The sequence below is a fragment of the Pelophylax lessonae genome, assembly GCF_965119305.1.
Source record: "Pelophylax lessonae genome assembly, chromosome: 1".
In the NCBI taxonomy this organism is placed as follows: Eukaryota; Metazoa; Chordata; class Amphibia; order Anura; family Ranidae; genus Pelophylax; species Pelophylax lessonae.
In genome coordinates, this window is record NC_138768.1 from 169485889 (window position 1) to 169509593 (window position 23705).

Below are 23705 nucleotides of genomic sequence, written 5' to 3' on the forward strand. Positions count from 1 at the left end.
TGTATTTTAGGGCCTGGCTATGCTGTACAAGGGGGAATTACAGGTTCTGCCGAAGTATGGGGCAGCCATGTAGAGTGTAATAATACATCCGGGAGGCTAGTATGGGGCCTGCCTTGTTGTGGATGGGATGCCCTGTTACCAGCATTTGGCCTATCATGAAGGAATGTTGCCCTGCTTTTGCTTGCCACTGCACAAGGACTTGCAGAACTGCTGGTGGATGCCTGCCTGTAATCTTGGAGTGCAGCGCTGCTGATGGATGCCACAGGATTTATTGTGCTGCTTGTGGATGCCTCAGGGTTTGTTGTGCTTCTAGTCGCTATCTGAGTCTGAAGGGGAGAATTCCCCGCTACTCTTGTCCGGCATATTCTGGAGTATATAGAAAGCCTCCTCTCTGCTAAATAATATTTTTAGCCATGTGGTCAGGTGATTCCTGGAACAGACTTGTGACAAATGTTGATCACTGGGACAGATGTGGCAGATGTTCACTGGGACAGATGTGGCAGATGTTCACTGGGACAGATGTGGCAGATGTTCACTTGGACAGATGTGGCAGATGTTCACTTGGACAGATGTGGCAGATGTTCACTGGGACAGATGTGGCAGATGTTCACTGGGACAGATGTGGCAGATGTCCACTGGGACAGATGTGGCAGATGATCATGGGCAGAATTTACTGGGACATATGTGTTTTCACTGTGTTGGGGACACTAGCTGGATGATCAGTGTGTAAAAAGCAGTAAATAGCTCACAACTCACCGATCCCCGGTTGGCAGCACAGATCCGCTCTCCTCCTCACTGACGGGCTCTGTGTGAGGAGAAGCAGAGCGGATCGCCGATACAACGGCTGTGTATACATTACTTGACGGCTGTGATTTGCCACAGCTGTCATGTAATCAGCAGGGCCAATCAGAGCCCTCCTGCCGAGCGGTGTTGCGCTGTGTCTGGGGGACGCAGGCGCACCGGAATGGCGCAGTTGTGCAAGCTCCCTCCTTCTGAAGGACATTCAGGAACGTCCACTCACAAGAAAGCTCCCACCCGGCCTTATATGTGCAGTGGCCGGGTGAGAGGTGGTTAAGTTGTGCTGCAATTTTTTTGAGGCTTTTATGCTGTTTACTATGAACCATAGTAACGGTACACACCAAAACAGTGCATTGGTGTGAAATAAACAAATAGGAAAGGTTATTATCCTTGTCCAAGTGTTGGAACTGCACTCGGCAGTCCAGTGCTTCTGGTGTGAATGAGCCCATAGTGTTTTTAATTTTTATTATTTTGTACAGCATGTCTGAGTCAACATGTTTTTTATTTGTGTTCCCTAGAATGTAACTTAATAGAAGGTGAGGATCATGTTGAGGTAAATGGGGAAGTCTTCCAGAAACCCTTTGTGGAAAAGCCAGTGAGTGCTGAGGACCATAATGTTTACATCTACTACCCAACATCTGCTGGAGGTGGGAGCCAAAGACTTTTCCGAAAGGTAAGCTGCTTATATATATATATGTTAACGTAAACCTGTGGCCAGTAAAGCTTTACTTCACACTCCCATCCCAGAGTTAATTTTTCATCTTAACCCCCTCTTACTGAACCTGCTGAGTATGGAACAAATAATTTATTCCTCTACCCAGCAACTCCAGTTCTTCAGTATTCGCATGCCAGGCCCCACGCTGCCATCCTCTCTGCTGATGTCATCAGAAGACCAGTTGTCTTTTCTGGTTCCTAAAAGACAGCTCAGAAAGGCAGAAGGCTTGTGGTGTGCTAGAAAATTATTGTGATTTGCTGAAATAAACATGTACATGGGAGTGAAGGTCTGCATTATATCACCACCAGCCTGTGTAGCAGGTGTCTTAAAGTGATACTGAAGTCTTTTTTTTTTTTTTTTTGTCCAAAAAAACCAAACCTGTTATTTACCTGTTCCATGAAGTGAATTTGCACAGAGCAGCTCAGATTCTCCTCTTAGGTCGCTCACCGGCACTCCTGGCCCCTCCCTCCTGCCGAGTGCCCCAACAGCAAGCAGCTTGGTATAAGGGTATCCAAGCCGAGCTGCTGCTTTGTGTGTCCTTTCAGACACTGAGCCATGCCTCTGCCCCGCCCCGCCCCTCTCCTCATTGGCTCACTGACTTTGACAGCAGCGGGAGCCAATCACGCCCACTGCTGTGTCTTAACCAGTCAAGAGGGGAGAATCCTGGACAGCGAAGCCAAGGAAGGGCTCATGTAAGTATTACAGTAGTGGGGCTGCTACATACAGAAGGTTTTTTTATCTTAATGCATAGAATGCATTAAGATCAAAAAACCTTCTGTCTTTGGAACCACTTTTAAGATGCCTGCTGTTATTTTGGAAATGGTCCCCAACAATGTGTTTGTGGTATAAGAAAAAAAAAAAAAAAACAAGCACTTGCTGCCTTAGTATATAGGGAGACACCACTGCTGTCATATCGGGAGGTAGGGAGAGTGCTAGGCAAAAACATGCATTGGAGTTTCTGCCCGCCAGTAGATCAGGCAGGTGAAAAAATGCTCAAGGAACCCCTAGCAACCAATGGAGGAACCCAAATTGAGAATGGCCGGCTGGTTTTCACCAGAGACATATTATGCTGCAAATGTTTTTACATTTGAATATGTTACCCCAACATTTTTGTTGTACCATGTACTTATATGAAAAAATATTCTGTTCTCTTTGTATTGCTTCCTATTAAATACTGACCACACTAGGCACGAGAGCACAGTGTGGTTAGTTTTCTGGCTGTGCTGGTAACTGGGCCTGCTCTTTTCCAATGATTAGACCCCCCTGCCTTTCACCGGGAAGATCAGTGTACTGCTTTCTGAGCTCCTTATGCAGATGGGTATGTGATCACGTTAAAAAAAAAAAAAAAAAGACAAACTTATTTTATAAAGATTTTTTTTTTTATATGTATACACAAAGGATTTTGCCTTTCATTTCTATTTTAAACTAAATGGGTTGTTTTACAAGGCGAGGTTCACAGAATTTACTCATTTTCTGTGCAATATGCTTTTTCTTTTAGATCGGTAGCCGCAGTAGTGTGTATTCACCTGAAAGCAGTGTCAGGAAGACTGGGTCATACATTTATGAAGAATTTATGCCTACTGATGGCACTGATGTAAAGGTACGGTGGTGGATACCAAAAAAAGAACATTAAAAATGTCGAAATATCTGACACTTCTGTTTCATATTCAGTGTTCTGTTTAATATTTCAATGTTCACTAAGTTTTCTTACACCATCCATTTCCTTTTGAGGTACATTTCTTATGCTGCTATGGCTCGCAGTCATTTTTTCCACTTTCGGCATAAGCTGTCAGAGGAATTTACATTTTTATTTGTTTGTTGCAAAGGTTTATACTGTGGGACCAGATTATGCTCATGCTGAAGCCCGGAAATCTCCTGCACTTGATGGCAAGGTAGAGCGAGACAGTGAAGGAAAAGAAGTACGGTATCCTGTCATCTTAAACGCCAGAGAGAAATTAATAGCTTGGAAAGTGTGCCTAGCTTTCAAGGTGATTACTTGTGTCCTGTGAATTATATGATATGCACTAAGCATTATCATTGTGTCATTATTAGTTTTATTGATGTACAGCTATCATTAAACTAAATATATTGATGTTGGAGAAGGTTATCTATAAAATAAAAAGATCTATGAATGAAGGAGGGGGGGAGGAGTTTTTATTTATCCTCCTGTCCTCCTCCATGTTGCAGGTCCCTTGGCTCATATTAACCCTACGGCATCAGAAAATTTGGGCTACCGGGGTGGGATCAAAGGACAGGGGATTTTTAATGGAAAACACAGGACAGGATTTTTCTTTTTTGAGGCTTTAAAGTTAATGAATGTAATAAACAGGCACATACTTTGCATTGAGCACACCTCTGTGTGACCACCTCCTGCAAATGCTAAATGCCTGGCTGTCTCACACTTCAGTGCTTTCTGAGTCAGGGCCTTGAAAAAAGTATGCTGCAAGTGAAATCAGAACACCTTATTTTTCTTTCAGCACCAGATTCCTTTTAAAGCTATTTATTCAGAGTTCTTGTTTATGGCCACAACTGGTAAAGTTTGGGCTGTTTTTAGTGCAAGTATTAGTTGTGTTAAAAAAAAAAAAAAAAAAAACAAACTACAGATATTCTAGGTGCTTGTCCATTATGTGCTTAATACAAAAAGGTTCACTTGTAAAGCTGGCACATTCAATGACTTGAATTCACGGCATTCAAAATGCTGCTAATGGGCTGTGGCCCCATGTTTAACCAGTTCTGGGCTGGAAGGATTTGCCCCCTTAATGACCAGACAATTTTTTGTGATTCGGCACTGCGTTACTTTAATGGAAAATTGTGCGGTCGTGACAAGCTGTACTGAAATAAAATTGATGTCCTTTTTTTCCCACAAATAGAGATTTCTTTTGGGGGTATTTGATCACCTGTGCGATTTTTTTTTTTTTTTTTTTTTTGAGCTATAAACAAAAAAAGAGCGACAATTCTGAAAAACAAAAAAACAAAAAAAAACATTGTTCACATTTTGCTATATAACATTCCCAGAAACAAAAAATTTGCGATTCGCACTGCGTTATTTTAATGAAAAAATTGCGCGGTCCTGTGACGCTGTTCCCAAATACAATTGATGTATTTTTTCCCCCACAAATAGCTTTCTTTTGGTGATATTTGATCACCTCTGCGGTTTTTAGATTTAGCAATTATAAACAAAAAAAGAGCGACAATTTTTAAACACCATATTTTTTACTTTCTGCTATAAAACATTCCCAATAATAAAAAAATTTAAAAAATATTTTTTTTTTATCAGTTTAGGCCAATTTGTATTCTGCTACATATTTTTGGTAAAAATGAAATCCCAAAAAGTGTATTTTAATTGGTTTGCGCAAAAGTTATAGCGTTTACAAACTACGAGATAGATTTTTAGACTTTTTTTAGATTTTTATTTAGATTTTTAAACTCCTGATCTCTCTCTGCCAGTGTGACAGAAGACTCGCCTGCTTTGTTTACATACGCAGGTGGGTCTTCTGTCAGTTTCTCTGATTGTGGGAGGCCGACGGCGATCGCCGCCGCTCCTCCTGCGGCCCGCCTCCTGCTGTGTCTTAACACAGCAGGAGCGTGGCACCGGCGGCACGCGCGCCACTGAGACAGCGTGCACAAAATCACGTAGGTCTAAATTTGCGTGGGGTGGTCGGCAAGCGGTTAAAATCCGTTAATACACTTTCTCACCCTGCTCAGTTGCTCTCTATTTTTAGGCACTGCCGAATTTGTAGAGGCCGATCTGCTGACAATCTAAAGATTTACTGCTGTTCAGGGGCTCTGGACTCCAGCCTCCTGTAGGAAGAAACAATAACAATGCTGGAAGTTTATAGCACACACTCCTTTTGGTAGCAAAATAAATAATGTGGAATAAATGTTTCTTGCTAAAGAACATTGTTTTATCAAGTTGTTATGGATAAAGTTCCACTTTAAGGCTTGTCACTTATCACTATTAGATGATCCTAAACAAACACTGACACCATCATGTGTACATTATTATTATTATTATATAGTATTTATATAGCGCCGACAGTTTACGCAGCGCTTTACAACTTGAGGGTAGACAGTACAAATACAATTCACTTCAATACAGTAGGAATCAGAGGACCCTGCTCATTAGAGCTTACAATCTAAGACATGAGCAGACTCCTATATAATCCTTAAAAGTGGATGTCTTTCATGTTACCCTACTCTTTCAACAGATACAGAATCAATTTACTCCCAAGGACACTAGGAACAAGGAGATCTTATAAACCTCTTCTGGAGATGCCCAAAACGTATTAACTAGATAAAAAGTGTTTAATGTTATCAACCATGCATTCGATGGGATTCTTGAAAATCTTGGCACTTCCTCCCAATGATGCTTCTCTAAAGATGGCAGTTACTGGAGCTCTGCATCTGTTAATGAAAACTTTTGCACGGCACAGGTTACTCCTATAGATAAAAAAAGTAAATTCTATTTCTCAAATCGCCTTTCAGGACAGCACCTGGAGAGAGCATAGCTCCACCCAAATCCCAGGAAACACTGCAGTCTTTAAATCCCTCCTCTTCCACCATGCCTTCAGTTATTGTGTTTCCTTCACCATGGTAGAAGCACTTGCAGGAACCAGTTACGGGGGAGAAAGGGTAGTCTTACCTCCTAGTCTTTTTTTTTTTTTTTTTAGGATATGACCATCCCAGCACCCCCCAGGGGAGGGGGGTCCTCCGGAGTTTCCGGCCTTTCCAGCTCAGGGGAGTAGATCCTCGTCAGGGTCCCGCCTGTGTGCCCAGGTTCCGTGGGTTTGGGCCAGATAGGCAGTCTCCCCATGTCAGTCCTGGGTCCCGGCCGGCGAGTGTGTCGTTTCCCGTAGGCGGGACTTCCGACGGGGCCGTGGCGGCTGTGGTTCTGGAACGCAGGGGGCAGGTCGAGCGGTTGGTGCTTCCGCTTATGGTCTCGCGGTGAGGGGACGCTGGAAGCAGGGATTTCAAACAGACATTTTGTTCCTTTCTGCGGCACACTGATGACATGGAGGAGAGGGCTGCAGCAGTGGCGGATGCAGGCGCCATGAGCACTGACCAGGCCCAAGTAAGAGGGGTACAGTTGTGCCTCTATCTTCACTATTGGCCTTATTTTTTTGTGTATTGTGTGTCCCTCCTGTGGGAGTCCTGCGCTGTAAGTGCTGTGATTACGGTTCTCAGCCTTACAGCTTAGGCTGGGAATTTCTGTTGTTTAAATGTTTGCTGGCACAGGTGGTCCTTTTTGGTGGTTGTCTGTTCACTGATAGTTTTTTTTTTTTTTTTTTTTTAATTCGCAGCTGTTAGGTGGTTGTTGTTTATTTGTTCAAATTTTCCACAGTTAAAACTAAGGGGTCTCCCTCAGTACAAAGGAAGTGTCCTGCTTGTAAAAACCCCTTGAGAGATTCTTGACCAAAGCCACTCTGTAAAGCTTGTAAAGCAGACCTCGTTAAAGAGCAATCTTCAGAACAATGTAAGGATTTGTTCTCTTCTGTGAAAGAGTTAACGGATACTTTTAAGTTCAGTTCGTTCCTAGTTAAAGTGCCAGCAACACAAACAGACTCCCAGCAAAGTACTTTATCCAGCTCCTTGGCATCCACCGCAAAGTCGGCAGGGGCCAGTGACTCCGAGGAAGGAGCAAGTACACTTCTTTCCCTCAAGGATTCTGATGAGGAGGAAGAAGAGGATAGTTCTCGAGCTTCTAGATATAAATGTATCTTTGGAAGAAGTAGATTTGCTTAAAGCAATCTATACTACCCTGGAGATCCAGGAGGAAAAGGTTCAGCTCTCCGTGCATGATAGAATGTATCAGGGACTGGATAAATCCAAACATAGGGTATTCTCAGTGCATAAGGTTTTGTCAGAGATAATAAAATAGTGAAAAAAGCCTAAAGGAGGTTCCTTTTTTCTCCCAAGACTCTTAGGAGAAGCTTCCCCTTCGAAGATGGCGAGGCCCATGTGTGGAATTAAAGGCCCAAGGTAGATACAGCCTTTTCTCAAGTCTCTCATCGCACAGATGTAGCGTTTGAGGATATGGGCGTCTTAAAGTATGCAATGGACAGAAAAGCTGATTCTCTCCTTAAAAAGGCATGAGATTCTACCTCATCCAGCCTTAAGCCAGCTATGGCATCCACTATGGTTGCCAGGAATCTGGAGTGCTGGTTGGCACAGCTTAAAGGGCATGTGGAAGCTGGGACATTAAGAAAAGATTTACTCGTGTTCTTCCCATTACTGTTGAAAGCAGTCAAGTATATTGCTGATGCCTCTGCAGAATCAATTAAAATATCTGCTAGGTCCTCAGCACTGGTCAACTCGGCCAGACGCTCTATTTGGCTAAAGACTTGGTCGGGGACTCGGCTTCCAAGACCAAATTGTGCGGAATTCCTTTCTTAGGGGATTTCCTGTTCGGGCCAGATCTGGAATCAGTCCTGGATAGAACGGCGGATATGAAGAAAGCCTTCCCTTCTAAAAAGAAACCGTCTCTCAAGAAAAAATTTCGTCCTTTTACTCCGTCCCAAAGTGGGAGAGAACAGGATCAAAAGACTGAGGGTTGGTCCTCTCACAGGGGTAAAGAAAGAGACGTCTTGCTCTTTAGGCCTCCCGGTGGGAGGAAGGTTATCAAATTTCCTTCCACAATGGGAGCAAATAACTTCAAATCCATTCATCAGGAACTTTGTCGCCCAGGGCTATAACCTGGAGTTCTCGGAAACTCCTCCAAGCAGGTTTTTTGTCACTCCTCTCCCAAGAGACGAAGAGAGAGCTTCCGCAATTATGTCCCTTTTACAGGAGCTGATGCAGCAGGAAGTTGTATCCCTAGTCCCCAGGGAACAGGAAGGCCGGGGCTTCTATTCTCACATCTTTTTGGTGAAGAAACCCTCTGGCAAATTTGGAATGATTCTAAACCTAAAGATTTTAAACAAGTTGATACGGTACAAACATTGTCAGATGGACACAATCTACTCGGTGACAAAGCTTTTGTCCCCACGGTGTTTCATGATATCATTAGATCTGATGGATGCTCATTTGCACATCCCAATTGCTCAGCCGTATCAAAAGTTTCTCCGTCTCGCTGTCAACTTGGGGGACTCGATTTGGCATTTGCAGTTTAGGGCTCTTCCCTTCGGTCTGCTTCTTCACCCAGTGTTCAAAAAAGTGATGGCAGAAGCCCTGGAACCATTGAGATTGAGGGGGATTTCCATTGTCCCTATCTGGATGACCTCTTGCTCTTCGCAGACTCCAGAAGTCGGATTTCAGCAAACCTACAGGAGACCCAGTCCCACCTCCAAGTGCTGGGGATCGCTCCTAAATTTGGAAAAGTCCAATTTAATTCCAGCGCCGGAGATTTTGTTTTTTGGGGTACACAAACTTAGTACTTCAGAAGGTTTTTCTCCCCGAAGAAAAAATAAAAAAGGTCCAGTCCTCAGTGGGTTTAGATTCAGACCAACCTCAGGGTATTGGTCCAGGTAGCGATGGCAGCTTTGGGTTTGCTTACTGCATCCATTCCGAATATCCAGTTGGCCAGACTATGCTCTCGCCCTTTCCAGATAGATTTTCTTCGGAAGTGGTCACATCTAGAGCCCCTAGAGAAGCCAATCAGGATTGTAGAGATCAGGATCTTGGGTGAAGAGCGCTCTCTGGTGGTGGCGAAACCCAGTCAATCTGACATAGAACCTGACGTGGTCCTTTCCTCTAAACAGACGGCTGACCACGGATGCAAGTTCACGGATGCAAGGGGCCCATCTAGATGACCGTACTGCACAAGGGTCGTGGTCCAAGGCAGAGGCCAGGAAGTCGTCCAATTGGTGGGAGGTTGAAGGCCACCTTTCTGGATCTCCTGTCCTTTCAACAAGCTGCCAGGGATCAACATGTTCAGGTTCTGTCGGACAACATGACGGCTGTAGCCTATGTATCAAAACAGGGGGGGAACAAGGAGCAGGAGTTTCTCGGATCTGGCCATGCAGCATCTTGCATGGGCGGAACAAAATGTAGCTTCTCTAACAGCAATTCACCAAAAAGGTTCCCGAAATCTCCAGGCAGATCTCCTAAGCAAGAAAAACAAAGCAGAATGGGGCCTAAACCAGGAAGTCATCCTGATGGTTGCAGTAGTCTCGGGTCATCCTCAGGTCTATTTATTAGCGAGCCAGCAAAACGCAAAAACTCAGATATTTTTTTCTCTTTATAGAGAGGATAAGGCTTTGGGTCTAGATGCCCTTGGTCATCTGTGGGGCTTCCCCTTGTGCTACGCGTCCATCCCCCCCTTTCAGCTGATACCGCTGATCCTCAGGAAGTTCAAAGAAGAATCCACTCTCTTTTGGCCAAAGAGGCCTTGGTTTGCACCACTTATAAATCTAGCCACGAAACCCCCCACTTCTGCTCAGGGCGGACCTTCTAACACAGGGAACCCTGAACCATCCGAAGTTGGCTTGCCTACAATTGACAGCTTGGTTTCTGAAGAAGACCTCTTAAGTGCCAGGGGTCTGTCAGAGAAACTCATTTCCACCTTTCTTTTTCCACCCTTCTTTCTAGTTGGAAAAAGGTGACCAGCGCTATCTACTTGAAGGTGTATAAGAAATATTATTCCTGGTGTTCTTTCAAGACTTCGGGCTAAAAATATAGTTTCAGTTTTGGAATTCCTCCATGAAGGAATGGAGAAGGGGTTGGCCAGCTCTCTAAAAACCCAAGTGGCGGCTCTTTCAGTTTTTTTTTTTTTTGAGAAAACATTATCGCAAGAAGCTCTAATAATTAGGTTTTTCAGGGCATTGGCACAAAATAGGCCAGTAGCCTTCAAGGTTTTCCCTATATGGGATTTCCTTAGAGGAAGCTTCTCTGAAGATTTTTGTTCTTAAAACAATTTTTCTGGTAGCGATTACATCGGCCCGAAGAATGAGCGAAATTCAGGCCTTGTCAGTCGCAGATCCTTTTTTAATTATATTTCCGGAACGAATATTTCTTAGAACGGATACGGCTTTTCTTTCTAAGATCTCTACATCCTTTTCATCGTACTCAAGAAATAGTACTACCTACCTTTTCATCGGCTCCAGCTAACGCTGAGGAGGGGACTGTACATACTTTAGAAGTGAGAAGATGGTCTAGTACAGTATCTAGCAGTGACCAAGCATTTCAAGAAATCAAACGCTCTCTTCGTAATCTTCACAGGATCACGTAAAGGAGAAAAAGCCTCCAAAAGTACTTTAGGAAGGTGGCTTAAGTGGGCAATCGAAGCCTACATAGCTCAGCTCAAGGGGAAGATCCTCCTGAAGGTATTGCTGCCCATTCTACTAGGTCAGTGGCCGCTTCCTGGGCCAAAAGAGCTGGTGCTTCGCTTGAACAAATCTGCAAGGCAGCTAACCTGGTCCAGCTTTTCTACTTTCCTTCAGCACTAGAAACTAGACTTACTGTCTGCTGCAGATCAGGCCTTTAGTAGGAAGGTGCAGCAGGCAGTGATCCCGCCCTAGGGTAGGTTACTCGACTATACTCTCCAGTTGTTGTCCCGAAAGGCGATTTGAGAAAACCTTAGTTAGGCTTACCGGTGACGGTATTTCTAAGAGCCTTTCAGGACAGCAGCCTACTACCCTCCCTAGGTTTTTTTTCTAAAATATGACTTCATAACCTGTTATGGTTGGTTGTTTTTGTTCTGTGTTCTGTTTTCCAGCATGTCGGAGGCTACTCTATAACTGAAGGCATGGTGGAAGAGGAGGGATTTAAAGACTGCAGTGTTTTCAGGGATTTGGGTGGAGCTACTCTCTCGCTAGGTGCTGTCCTTAACCACTTAAGCCCCGGAGGATTTGGCTGCTAAACGACCAGGGGGTATTTTGCGATTCGGCACTGCGTGACTTTAACGGACAATTGCGCGGTCGTGCGACGCTGTACCTAAACTAATTTGACGTCCTTTTTTTCCCACAAACAGAGCTTTCTTTTGGTGGTATTTGATCACCTGTGCGCTTTTTACTTTTTGCGCTATAAACAAAAAAAGAGCGTACATTTTGCAAAAATAACAATATTTTTCACATTTTTTTTATATGAAATTCCCCCCCAAAAAAATGTAAAAATGAAAATTTTTTAACATTTTCGGCCAATTTGTTTTATCCTACCTATGTTTGGTAAAAAAAAATCGCAAAAAGCGTATTTTTATTGGTTTGCGCAAAAGTTATCGCGTTTACTAACAAAGGGAAAGATCTTTGTCATTTTTTTTTTTTTAACGCGTAATGGCAGCGATCTGCGATTTTTTTTTTTTTTTTTTTTTTTTTTGCGGTACTGCGACATTGGGGCGGACAGATCGGACCCTTGACTGACATTTTTGACACTTTTGGGGTTACCAGTGACATTTCTACAGTAATCAGTGCTATACATATGCACTGTTACTGTAAAAATACACTGGTAGTGAAGGGGTTAACTTTATTTGGGAGGGAGGGGCTGTGTGTGTCCCTAGGGGCGTGCTTTCTACTGTGATTGGCTGTGGCTTGAGGTGTAAGGACACTGATCAACGGTTCTACATAGTAGATCCATCTGATCAGTGTTTTTACACCAAGGAGAATGACAGGTGGCTTGTTTACACAAGCTGCCTGACTTTCTCCCTCTCCCCCCACGATCGCCGAGTGACCGGCGGACATCGGGTCCGCCAGTCACACGCGCAGGGGGGTCCGTGACCGAGCGGGAGCGCGCCTCCGCGGGCGCGCGCTCGCTCCCCAGACCCTCCCAGGCTAGTGACGTTAATTAACGTCACTCTGCCTGGCCGGGGCTGACCGCCGCAGTAAATCACTTGCGGCGGTCGGCAAGCGGTTAAAGGCTCTTAGAAATATTGTCACCAGTAAGTCTAAGGTTTTTCCTGTCAAAAAAAAAAAACATTATAATCTGCACTTGGGAAGCACAGAGGTAGCCCTAAAAAAAATATAAAAAGACTAGGTATGAATGGTTAAAAGACCCTACCCTTGCACCCCTGGTCTAGTGATGTATAGGCTATTTCGATATCCTGGTTGTTAAAATTGAAAACTGACATGTATCCTCAGCCACACATTTTGTTTGCCAGCTGTACTTTGTGCTCAAAAATAAAACCACAAGGACCATTATGTTACAATTCCGTATATCTTGCATCTTAAATTTGTTTTCATGGTCAATAAATATATACACTATTTAAATAAAACTGTACGAAGTTCTGTTGTAATTTGAGGCTGTGAAGGAGGTCTTTCAACTATATATTTCTAACCACTAGTTTTAAGACTGCTCTTATCATTCCTCCTGTACTGAAGGGCACATCAGTGTATTTCATGTCTGTTTTCTGTTTTACCATTATATGAAAAATATATGTTTAATAAAGATTACTTTGCATGTGAGAGAATGTGGTGCAGTCACTTTCCATTGTAACAAAATGAAAATGTTGGAAATAAAAAGTGGCCTTTCCTCTGCTGAAGCCACCAGTGATGCACAGCATTGTATATATGCTGGTTTCCTAATGGCAGTTTTGTAATGAAGGTTCTTTGATTTTGTTGCTCTTTCAGCAAACGGTGTGTGGCTTTGATCTGCTTCGTGCAAATGGCCAGTCTTATGTGTGTGATGTTAATGGATTTAGCTTTGTGAAGAACTCGATGAAGTATTATGATGACTGTGCAAAGATTCTTGGGTAAGACTTAATTATTTCTCTATGAGCAGAGATGACAGAAGATGAGCTCCTGCTGCTGTTAATCACAGCCATAGAACCAATGAAGAGAGAGTGGCGGGGGCTGAGCCTTGGCTCTGTGTTGGAATGGACATACAGAGCCTCAGCTCCGGAGCCCCCATTGCAAGCTGCTTGCTCTGGGGGCACTTGGCAGGAGGGAGGGACTAGGGGAGCCAGTTGGAAACCCAGGGAGAGGAGGACCGGGACAAAACACTGCACAGAGCAGGCAAGTATACTACTACTACTACTTTAAACAATTTAGAGGTACAGTATATTATATACTGTATAAAGCAGTGACCAAGAGGTGTTTTGTCATGGAGGGCACAATGATAAAGTACCACTTGCCTTTTTAATGTGAGGTCTGCTTTTAGGATTATTTGTACACACACAACTGAATAAATCTTCACTGCAACCCATCCATTGTCGTGTGTGTATGTATATACACTATATTGTCAAAAGTATTGGGACACCTGCCTTTACACGCACATTAACTTTAATAGCATCCCAGTTTTAGTCTATAGGGTTCAATATTGAGTTAGCCCACCCTTTGCAGCTATAACAGATTCAACTCCTCTGGGAAGGGTGTCCATAAGGTTTAGGAGTATGTCTATGGGAATGTTCTTCCAGACAATTCTTCCAGAAGCGCATTTGTAAGGTCAGGCACTGATGTTGGAGAGAAGGCCTGGCTTGCGGTCTGAGCTCTTATTCACCCCAAAGGTGTTCTATCTGGTTGAGGTCAAGACTGTGCAGGCCAGTCAAGTTCCTCCACCCCAAACGCGCTCATCCATGTCTTTATGGACCTTGCTTTGTGCAGTGGTCCAAATCAATTAGTGGAGAGGGGGATTATGATATGGGGTTGATTTTCAGGTGTTGGACTCGGCCCCTTAGTTCCAGTGAAGGGAACCTTTAAGGTGTCCACATACCAAGACATTTTGGACAATTTCATGACCTCACAAATGCGTTTTGGAAGAATGGTCAAACATTCCTATAGACACACTCCTTATCTTTGTGGACAGCCTTCCCAGGAGAGCGGAGGCTGTTATAGCTGCAAAGGGTGGGCCAACTCAATATTGAACCATACAGACTAAAACAGGGATGCCATTAAAGTTCATGTGCGTGTAAAGGCAGGTGTCCCAATACTTTTGACAATAGTGTATATACATATATATGTGACAATGGATAGGTTGCAGTTTAAGATTTATTCAGTTCTGTGTGTAAAGAGAAAAATTCTACCTTCTAAACGGATTGTTAAGCTGTTTTTGAAAAATAAGAAAGAAAACTGGAGATTGACCAGCTAACTAAGCTGCTTGAATTATTTTTCCTTTTTTGTTATTTACTGTAAGTATAAGTTTCCCATCAAACACTGATGTGCCTGCATGTATGTATAGCTTAAATGGCATATACTGAATGTGTGAAGATACTATTGGCTTTGCATTAAATCAGGCATGTCCAACCTGCGGCCCGAGGGCCGCATGCGCCCCGGAACCTCAGGCAATGCGGCCCACTGCGCCCTGACAATTTTTTTTTTTGCTGGGGAGGAAGGAAGTCAGGTCGGGGGCACGGCCACAGCGGCTGCCAACTAACGGTAGGCAGAGGCTGCCTCAGAGGGGGGGTGGGGAGGGGAGCATGTGCAGTGTTTCTGACTCCTACCACCATGACCACTTTAAATCACTGAAGTGGTCATGGTGGTTAGAGTGTTCCTTTATTAGAAGAAGTAAACCTCTGTATACTGATTCCATTTCATTTTATCATCCGTTAGTTGTGTTAAATTAGTGCGGGGGGCATGGCGGCGCGGGAAGGGTTCAGCGGCATTTTATTACTTATATACCTTAACTATAGTATATATATTTTATATGCGGCCCGAGAAAATTTCTCTACACTCAATGTGGCCCAGAGAAGCCAAAAGGTTGGACACCCATGCATTAAATGGTATAGAGCAGTGGTCCTCAACCCTGGCCTACAGGGCCCACTAACAGGCCAGATTTTCAAGATAACTGAAATACATCCCAGGTGATATCATTTGCTGCTCAGTGATTGCAGTATTCTAGTCTGCATCTCCCCAAGGTAATACCTAAAATCTGGCCTGTTAGTAGGCCCTGTAGGCCAGGGTTGAGGACCACTGGTCTAGAGCATTTCTTTTTATGAGTCCGTATTCATCACCATCTGCAATTTCTACACTTTGTGCTTTCCTCGTAGATATCTCAAGTCAGAAACTAGCAAGGTTCTAATGAGCAAAATCAGTGAAATAATTGTTTTGAACGGGCATTTTACGTCCATATGTTACAAAAAACTGATAATATAACTAAAACTAGTATATTGTATATTGTTAGTTCAAATGGTCTGGGTAACAAAGTCCAAAAACCTTTTCTTTTTCAAATTATTTTTGGAAATAATGATTTTTATTTTCAGTTCTCTGAACTTTTTGTGTTCAAAGTAACATGAACACTTGATCAGTTTTAAGCTTATGAAGTTTGTGTTTGTAACCTTTCAGAAATATCATTATGCGTGAGCTAGCCCCTCAGTTCCACATTCCATGGTCAATACCGTTAGAAGCGGAGGATATACCTATAGTTCCCACAACATCTGGAACAATGTAAGCATATTTTTTTCTGTTTTTTTTTTTCAGATTATACTACTCAACCTGTCCAAATCCGAGCTCATAATATTTCCTCCCTCACATGCCCTTTCCCCTGACTTCATTGTAAAGATCGCTAGCACAACTTTCAACCCATCCCTGCATGCCTGGGTGCTAGGGGTTATCCTAGACACTGAACTCTCCTTCCACCCCCACATCCAATCACTTTCCAAAGTTTGTCGCTTCAACCTCTGCAAAATCTCAAAAATACACCCCTTCCTAATCAATGACACCACAAAGCTTCTAATTCACTCCCTGATCATCTCTCGCCTCTACTACTGCAACTCCCTCCTCATTGGCTTACCTTTAAATAGGCTATATCCCCTATTCAGTTCATCGTGAATGCTGCCGCCAGACTCCTCCATCTTACAAACTGGTCCCCCTCTCTGCCAATCCCTCTATTGGCTGTCACTTGCCCAGCAAATTAAATTCAGAATACTAACAATAACCTACAAAGCCATCCACAACTCAGCCCCATCTACATCACTAACCTAGTCTCACAATACCAACCAAATCCTTCTCTTCGTTCCTCCCAAGACCTACTTGTTTCTAGTTCTCTTATCACCTCCTCCCATGCTTGCCTCCAGGACTTTTCCATAGCGTCTCCCATCCATTCAAACTCCCTACCTAAATCTGTCTATCTCCTAATCTATCCAACTGTAGACAATCCCTGAAAACCCTCCTCTTAGATTGTAAGCTCTAACGAGCAGGGCCCTCTGATTCCTCCTGTATTGAATTATATTGTAACTGTATTGTTTGCCCTAAAGTAAAGCGCTGCGCAAACTGTTGGCGCTATATACATCCTGTATAATAATAATACTAGCAAGTACAAGCTTTTGATTGTTTTTTTGGATCATGTTTAGATAGGGCTTCTTTTTTGGCCTATAGAGTTTTAGCCGGCAACGGCGAATGGCAAGGGGGATTGTGTTCACTGACCATGTTTTCTGGAAGTATTCCTGAGCCCATGTTGTGATTTCCATTACAGTAGCATTCCTGTATGTGATGCAGTGCCGTCCAGAAGTTCACGGGCATCCAGTATGGTTTTCTGGCCTTGACCCTTCTGCACAGAGATTGTTCCAGATTCTTTTAATCTTTGGATGATGATCCTCTGCCCATCTTGACTTCTGAGAGACTGCCACTCTGAGAGGCTCTTTTTATACCCAATCATGTTGCCAACTGACCTAATAGGTTGCAAATTTGTCCTCCAGCTGTTCCTTATATGTACATTTAACTTTTCCGGCCTCTTATTGCTACCTGTCCCAACTTTTTTTGAAATGTGTAGCTCTCATGAAATCCAAAATGAGCCAATATTTCAATATTTGGCATGACATTTCAAAATGTCTCACTTTCAACATTTGATATGTTATCTATAATATATTGTAAATAAAATATAATTTTTTTGAGATTTGTAAATTAGTCCATTCCTTTTTTACTCACAATTTGTACAGTGTCCCAACTTGTTTGGAATTGGGTTGTGCAGTGTGAAGATAATCATAACACAACTGGATCACCGGTACTACTTGGGCCTCTGGATGCATTTTGAGTCATTGAGCTTTCTACCCCCATGCTTTTTAGTTTCTTTTTGACTACAATGTATAATATCATGCAGAATTGTGAAAAATACAAATCAGGAAGGATGGCTTATTTTACTATGGCATAATGCGAACATCTGTTGCTAAAGAACACAGCTGCATGGCTTCAAGTCTGTTTTAACTTGAAGCATCAATATTAGAAACATTTAGGATTTGTGAAGACAAATAAAATGAATAGAAATTTCTGAGATCTAAACGTGAAGTGCACAAAAATAGTCCACATGAAAGAAGTGGATTACCAGCAAATATCAACAGAGACATCAACTTCTAACCCAGGCTATGTCCGCACATGTTTTAGGGAGTATTTTTTTCCCCTGAAAGTGTAACTAAGGGAAAAACGTTTTTCTCTTTCGTTCATTGACAGACACAGCTTCATATCTTCATTGACCGTTGGGTTATGCTGCCCCCTACAGGAGTAGAGCACTAGGCGGAAAAAATATTGACTACGCCTTTAGGGCAGTCCTATGGGTATACTGCCACTGCTATAGGATCTCAGTTTTTTTCTGCCTAGTCAAGAGTAGGGACCCAGCTCCTGGCTGGGATTTACACCGTCCCTCCCTCCCTGGGTTCATCTGCTCTGGCTACCCCCCCCCCCCCCCCAAGCTCCCTGGCTGCAGTGGCTGTGCTGATGGTTGTAGGCTGTGTGAGAGCCGTGGCGGTGGCTCCATTTTCTGTTTACTAGTGCCATAATGCCTGGAAGGAGGTCCCTAGCTAGGCCCCCCTTGCTTGATGACATACTTGATGGGTCCCTAGGGTCCAGATAGTCGAGCGCTCGCCGTGTGTTGCCGCCATTTTCCCATATTCCCTGCTCCATGGAAGCTCGGCGGCCATGTCTGTGTAGCCCGGCAACCATGTTTTAGTATTTTCCCAGTAGGAGCGGTGCTTGGCAGTGGAGCAAGCAGTTTTGCGCTTCCTCTCCTCCTACTAAAGTGGTGGTGGTGAGTCCCTGGGGCTATGTATCCTTCCTTCTCCTGCTATAGCAGCGCTGTTTGGTGTGCTGGGACCTGTTTTGCCATAGTTACTGCAGTGGATGGTTTTCACAGTGTTTTCTCAGCTTTTTTGTGCAAACCTTGCTGGTGGTCCCCAGGTTACTATGGAGCCCCAGAGCATGTTTCACCACCTGACCCACTCTCAGAGGCTGCAGGGCACTCTGGGTCTCAGCCTGCACTGGAGGCCACAATGGCAGTCCTGCAGTCACTGGTGTCAAAAGTTGAGATGGCTCTTCAAAAGAGACATGGTAAAAAGCGCCCTCCGCCTTCACCTGCTTCCTCTGCGTCCTCAGATTCTGAGGCTGATTTGGCTTCTGCGGACGCGAGTCATCCCATTGGGCACTTTAAGGGCTCAGACAGTGAGGATGAGTCCTCTTCCACTACCAGAGAAAGTGCTTGTGGAGGCACTGATTGTATTGGTGCGGGAAACCCTAAAAATGGAGGACTCTGCTAATGCTGTGTTGGCTACGCCAGTGCAATTTGGTACCCGCGGACCTTCCAAGGCAACTAAGGTATCCCCCCTCTATTTTGATGAGATTGTCACTATTCACTGGGGTTCTCCGAAACGCATGGTTTGGATACCTAAGCATTTCGCTAGGAGATATCCTTTTGATGAGTCTCTCTTAAAGAAACTGACAGTCCCACCGGTGGTGGATTCTCACGTTTCCAGATTAAATAAGGTCACTCTGCTACCAGTGGAGGACGCTCCATCCTTTAAAGACCCTGTAGACTGGAAGGCTGAATCACTGGTCTGCCATCTTTTCACTGTGGCAAGTTCAATTTAAAGCTGGTGTTCGCCATTACCTCGGTCTCTCAGACCTTAACAAAATAGGCAAAGCTTCTGCGCCAGGATTTGGAAGGGGTCAACGTTCCTCTGAGCTGGCGGAATTGGCGGACCAGCTGATACAGGGGCTACAGTATATCTGTGATGCCTTTCTGAACGCGGCCCAGCTAGCCTGCAAGGCGTCTGTGACTGCGGTGACCCTTCGCCGCATAATTTGGCTGCAATGCTGGTCTTCGGACCAGGCTTCCAAAAATGTGCTGACAGATCTTCCCTTCGTGGGGGATTGTCTGTTTGAAGTTTCTAAGGAGGAGATCATAAAAGGTCTCACAGGAGGTAAGAGCACCCATCTTCTGCAGGTCACAAAAAGCAGAAAGCCTCGCCGCAAATGTGGTCCTGTCTTCTCGGCCCACAAGCAACCCTTTCGTCCCACAGGGTTGCAGGACAAGGGTTCTAAATCCTCCCATAAATTCTGGGGAGGTTTCCAAGAGACTCTGGTTTGGTAAATCAAAAGCGGGTTCCGCTGGCCCTGCAGACTAGTCCTCTGCCTAAAGGGGCGTCTTCACCCGTGCATGGGGTGGGGGGGATGTCTTTGCTTCTTTCCGGACCCGTGGACCTTCTTCATTCAAGACAAATGGGTCCACGAGTTGACCTTGTTACAAGATCGAGTTTTGGTCCTTGCCTCTGGCAAGGTTCTTTCCTTCCAACCTGCACCTGTCCCCGTATTGGTTACAGGGCCTTCTCGGGCATTCAGGATTTGCTCTCACAAGGATTTATTGTACCAGTTCCAGAGTCAGACCATTTTCTGGGGTTTTAGTCAAACCTATATACTGTTCCCAGGAAGGAAGGCAAGGTCCGTCCAATCTTGGACCATAAGGCCCTGAACTGCTTTGTGCAGGTACAAAAAAATTCAGAATGGAGTCCATTCGCACGGTAGTTGCCTCCCTTCATTAGGGGATTTTCTGGTCTCTATCGATATCAAGGACACTTACTTCATATCCCAATATAAGCCGGGCACCAGTGTTTTCTTCATTTGCCGTAGGCGAGGAGCACTATCAATTTGTGGCGTTACCCTTTGGTCTCGCCTCAGCTCCTCGGGTGTTCACAAAAGTGTTGGCCCCGGTGTTAACCTTGCTCAGGCAGAGGGGGAACGCGGTACTGGGGTACCTGGACAATCTCTTTCTGCGAGTCCCTATCTGTCCTACGGAACGATTTGGACATCACTGTGCAAACTCTGCAAGAGTTCGGCTGGACGCTGGATTTTCAAAAATCAGCTCTGACTCCATCCAACAGAATGGACTACCTGGGCCTGACTCTGGATTCAGCCCTGGCTGGGGTGTTTCTCCCAGAAACCGAACTGCTGAAGTTGCAGCATGCAATTTGGCTTCTGTTATCCAACTGCCAGTCCTCTCTCAGGACTTGCAAGCAAGTGCTGGGTTTGATGGTCTCCACCTTTTGAGGCAGTTCCATTTGCTCAGTTTCATACCAGGCCTCTGCAAAAGGAGATTTTGGCCAAATGGGACAAGAATCCTCGGTCTCTGGACTATCTGGTCCTGTTGGGCCAGTGTACGAGGGGATCCTTGCTATGGTGGCTCCGTGCTCCGACAGGGAAAGTCCTTTCTTCCCCTGTACTGGACGGTGGTTTCCACGGATGCCAGTCTGTCTGGGTTGGGAGGTGTCTTTGGCACAGAATCTTCCCAGGGAGTTTGGTCTCGGAAGGAGTCCAGCCTGCCGATCAATATCGGGTGATAAGGCTTTGCCTGTCCCAGTGAATGGTTTGTCTGCAGGGGTGTCTGGTAAGGATTCAATCGGACAACGCATTGGCTGTGGGATATGTCAATCATCAAGGGGGCACAATGAGTGCTCTTGCGGCCAAAAAAGTGGCCGGCATCCTAAGGTGGGCAGAACAATATCGTCCAGCCCTCTCTGCTGTGCACATTCCAGGAGTAGAAAATTGGTAGGCAGACTACCTCAGTCGGCAGGCTCTGTGTCCGGGCGAATGGCCCCTTTACCTAGAGGGGTTTCAACAACTGTGTTTCCGGTGGGGGACTCCCGATGTGGACCTACTTGCTTCTCACCTCAACAGGAAGGTTCAGAGGTTTTTGGCAAGTTCTCAATATCCTCTGGCAGACTCTCTGGTGGCCCCTTGGGCCCAGTATCGTCTCATATATGCCTTTCCTCCTTTACAGCTACTGCCAAGACTTTTGCACAGAATCGAGGCAGAAGGGATTCCAGTTGTTTTGGTGGCCCCGGACTGGCATCAACGGTCCTGGCACACGGGCCTGGTAAGACTGGTCGTGGATGCTCCTTGGCGGCTCCCTCTCAGGGAAAAACTTTTGTCCCAAGGACCGATCTTCCATCCTGCTTTACAGTCGCTGGCTTTTAACGGCCTGGGAATTTTAAAGCTTAAAGCCAGGTACTGAAGGACAAAGCGACCGAGTTGATTCGCAAATCAGATTCCTTATTTGTCCTTTACGGATGGTTCTCGTAAGGGGCAGGTCGCATCTGCTGGGACCATTTCTAGATGGATCAGGCAGATGGTGGTGCAGGCCTATTCCATCTAGGGTCAGGTTCCTCCTTTCCCTGTTGAGGCACATTCTATGAGGGAGCTTAGTGCCTCCTGGGCCTTCCGTCGTCAGGCGTCGGGGTCCAGGTTTGCATGGCGGCCACCTGGTCTCTGTGCACACGTTCACAAATGTTTAACAAGATGGATGTCCTGGCATCTGCGGATGCTGCTTTTTGGCCGCAATGTTTTACCGGCTGCTGTTGCAGAGGCTACGACCTCTTGAGGGTGTGTTTTTTCCTAGTAGGTGAGCTCCAGTTGTTTATGGTTGAGCTCTTTGATTACCTGGTTGGCTATATTTAGCACTTTTGGGAATTCAGTTTTTTTCCTGCCCCCTCATGATGACCCTGCTTTGGGACATCCCAACGGTTAATGAAGATATGAAGCTGTGTCCGTCAATGAACCAAAAAGAGAACTGGAATTTTTTCTTACCGTAAAATCTTTTTCTCTGATGTTCATTGGCAGACACAGCACCCACCCCTCTGTGGAGTTGGGTTATGTATTCTTCTGACACTGCTTGTTACTAAACTGAGATCCTATAGCAGGAAGTGGGAGTATACCCCCTAGAACTGCCCTAGAGGTGTAGTCAATTTTTTTTCCGCCTAGTGTCCTACTCCTTTAGGGGGCAGCATAACCCAATGGTCAGTGAAGATCTAAAGCTGTGTCCATCAATGAACATGAGAGAAAAGGATTTTACGGTAAGACAAAAATCCAGCTTTTTTTTTTTTTTTTTTGAATAGAGTAAGGGAAGGTTAGGGAAGATTTCCCCTCTATTACTGTTCTGGTGTTAACCCAAAATTTGGGATTTAGGAGTTTCTTTTACTTTCACATTTTAGAAGAGAACGATAAACAGGACAGATTGAGAGGGTGAATCTCCCTAATGGGGGCACAGACGGCAATAAAAACTGACACGTTCTAATCCCTCTCAACTTTTTCCAGAACTAAAAAAAAAAAGTTTTGCCTTCAATTATACTTTAACTTTCTCCAACCCAACCACTACATATAAACGGCCGGGTGAGAACTTCCTCCTTCTGAGTGGACATTCTTGAACGTTCTTTAGAAGAAGGGAGATCGCACAGCTGCGCGCCCGCACAGCTGCGTGATCTCTGTGTGCCTGTGTCCCTTGGACACAGCGCAACACTGCTCGGTAGGAGGGCTCTGTGATTGGCCCTCCTGATCACATGACTGCTGTGTCCAATCACAGCCATCCTGTAATGTCAACACAGCCTTTGTAACGGCGATCAGCTCTGCTTCTCCTCACACAGAGCCTGTCAGTGAGGAGAAGGAGAGCAGATCTGTGCTGCCAGCCGGGGATCAGTGAGTTTTGAGCTGTTTTACTGTTTTTTACTCACTGATCACCCAGCTAGTGTCCCCAATACAGTGAAAACACCCATCACACATCTCTCCCAGTAAAATCTGTTACTTTGAACATCTGTCTGTGATCATCTGCCTGATCTACCACATCTGCCTGTGATCACCTGCCTGTGATCACCTGTCTGTGATTACGTGCCACCCGTCTGTGATCACGTGCCACCCCTGTCTGTGATCAACTGTCTGTGATCGCCCGCTGCACCTCTCTGTGATCAACTGTATGTGATCACCTGCCGCACCTCTGCCACATCTGTCCCAGTCAACATCTGGCGCACCTCTGCCACATCTGTCCCAGTCAGCATCTGGCGCACCTCTTGCACATCTGTCCCAGTCAACATCTGGCGCACCTCTTGCATATCTGTCCCAGTCAACATCTGGCGCACCTCTTTCACATCTGTCCCAGTCAACATCTGGCGCACCTCTTTCACATCTGTCCCAGTCAACATCTGGCGCACCTCTTTCACATCTGTCCCAGTCAACATCTGGCACACATCTGTCACGTCCGTCTGTGATCTGCCACATCTGTCCCAGTGAACATCGTAGCCTAGCTTGTAGACTCTATAACTTTCACACAAACCTATTATTATCATACCCTTATCAGGATTTTT

At 45.0% G+C, this 23705-nt stretch overlaps 1 protein-coding gene across 12 annotated transcripts in view; it reads left to right on the forward strand.

Annotated features, from left to right (window-relative positions):
* PPIP5K2 (diphosphoinositol pentakisphosphate kinase 2) overlaps positions 1-23705 on the forward strand; it is a 218946-nt gene that overhangs the window by 83727 nt on the left and 111514 nt on the right. For all 12 annotated transcript variants that reach the window (XM_082243664.1, XM_082243668.1, XM_082243672.1 and 9 more), the window contains exons 6-10: positions 1317-1471; positions 3012-3113; positions 3340-3501; positions 13009-13130; positions 15658-15759. In XM_082243664.1, coding sequence (XP_082099790.1) covers positions 1317-1471; positions 3012-3113; positions 3340-3501; positions 13009-13130; positions 15658-15759 — 643 coding nt within the window. The remainder of the gene's footprint in view (positions 1-1316; positions 1472-3011; positions 3114-3339; positions 3502-13008; positions 13131-15657; positions 15760-23705) is intronic.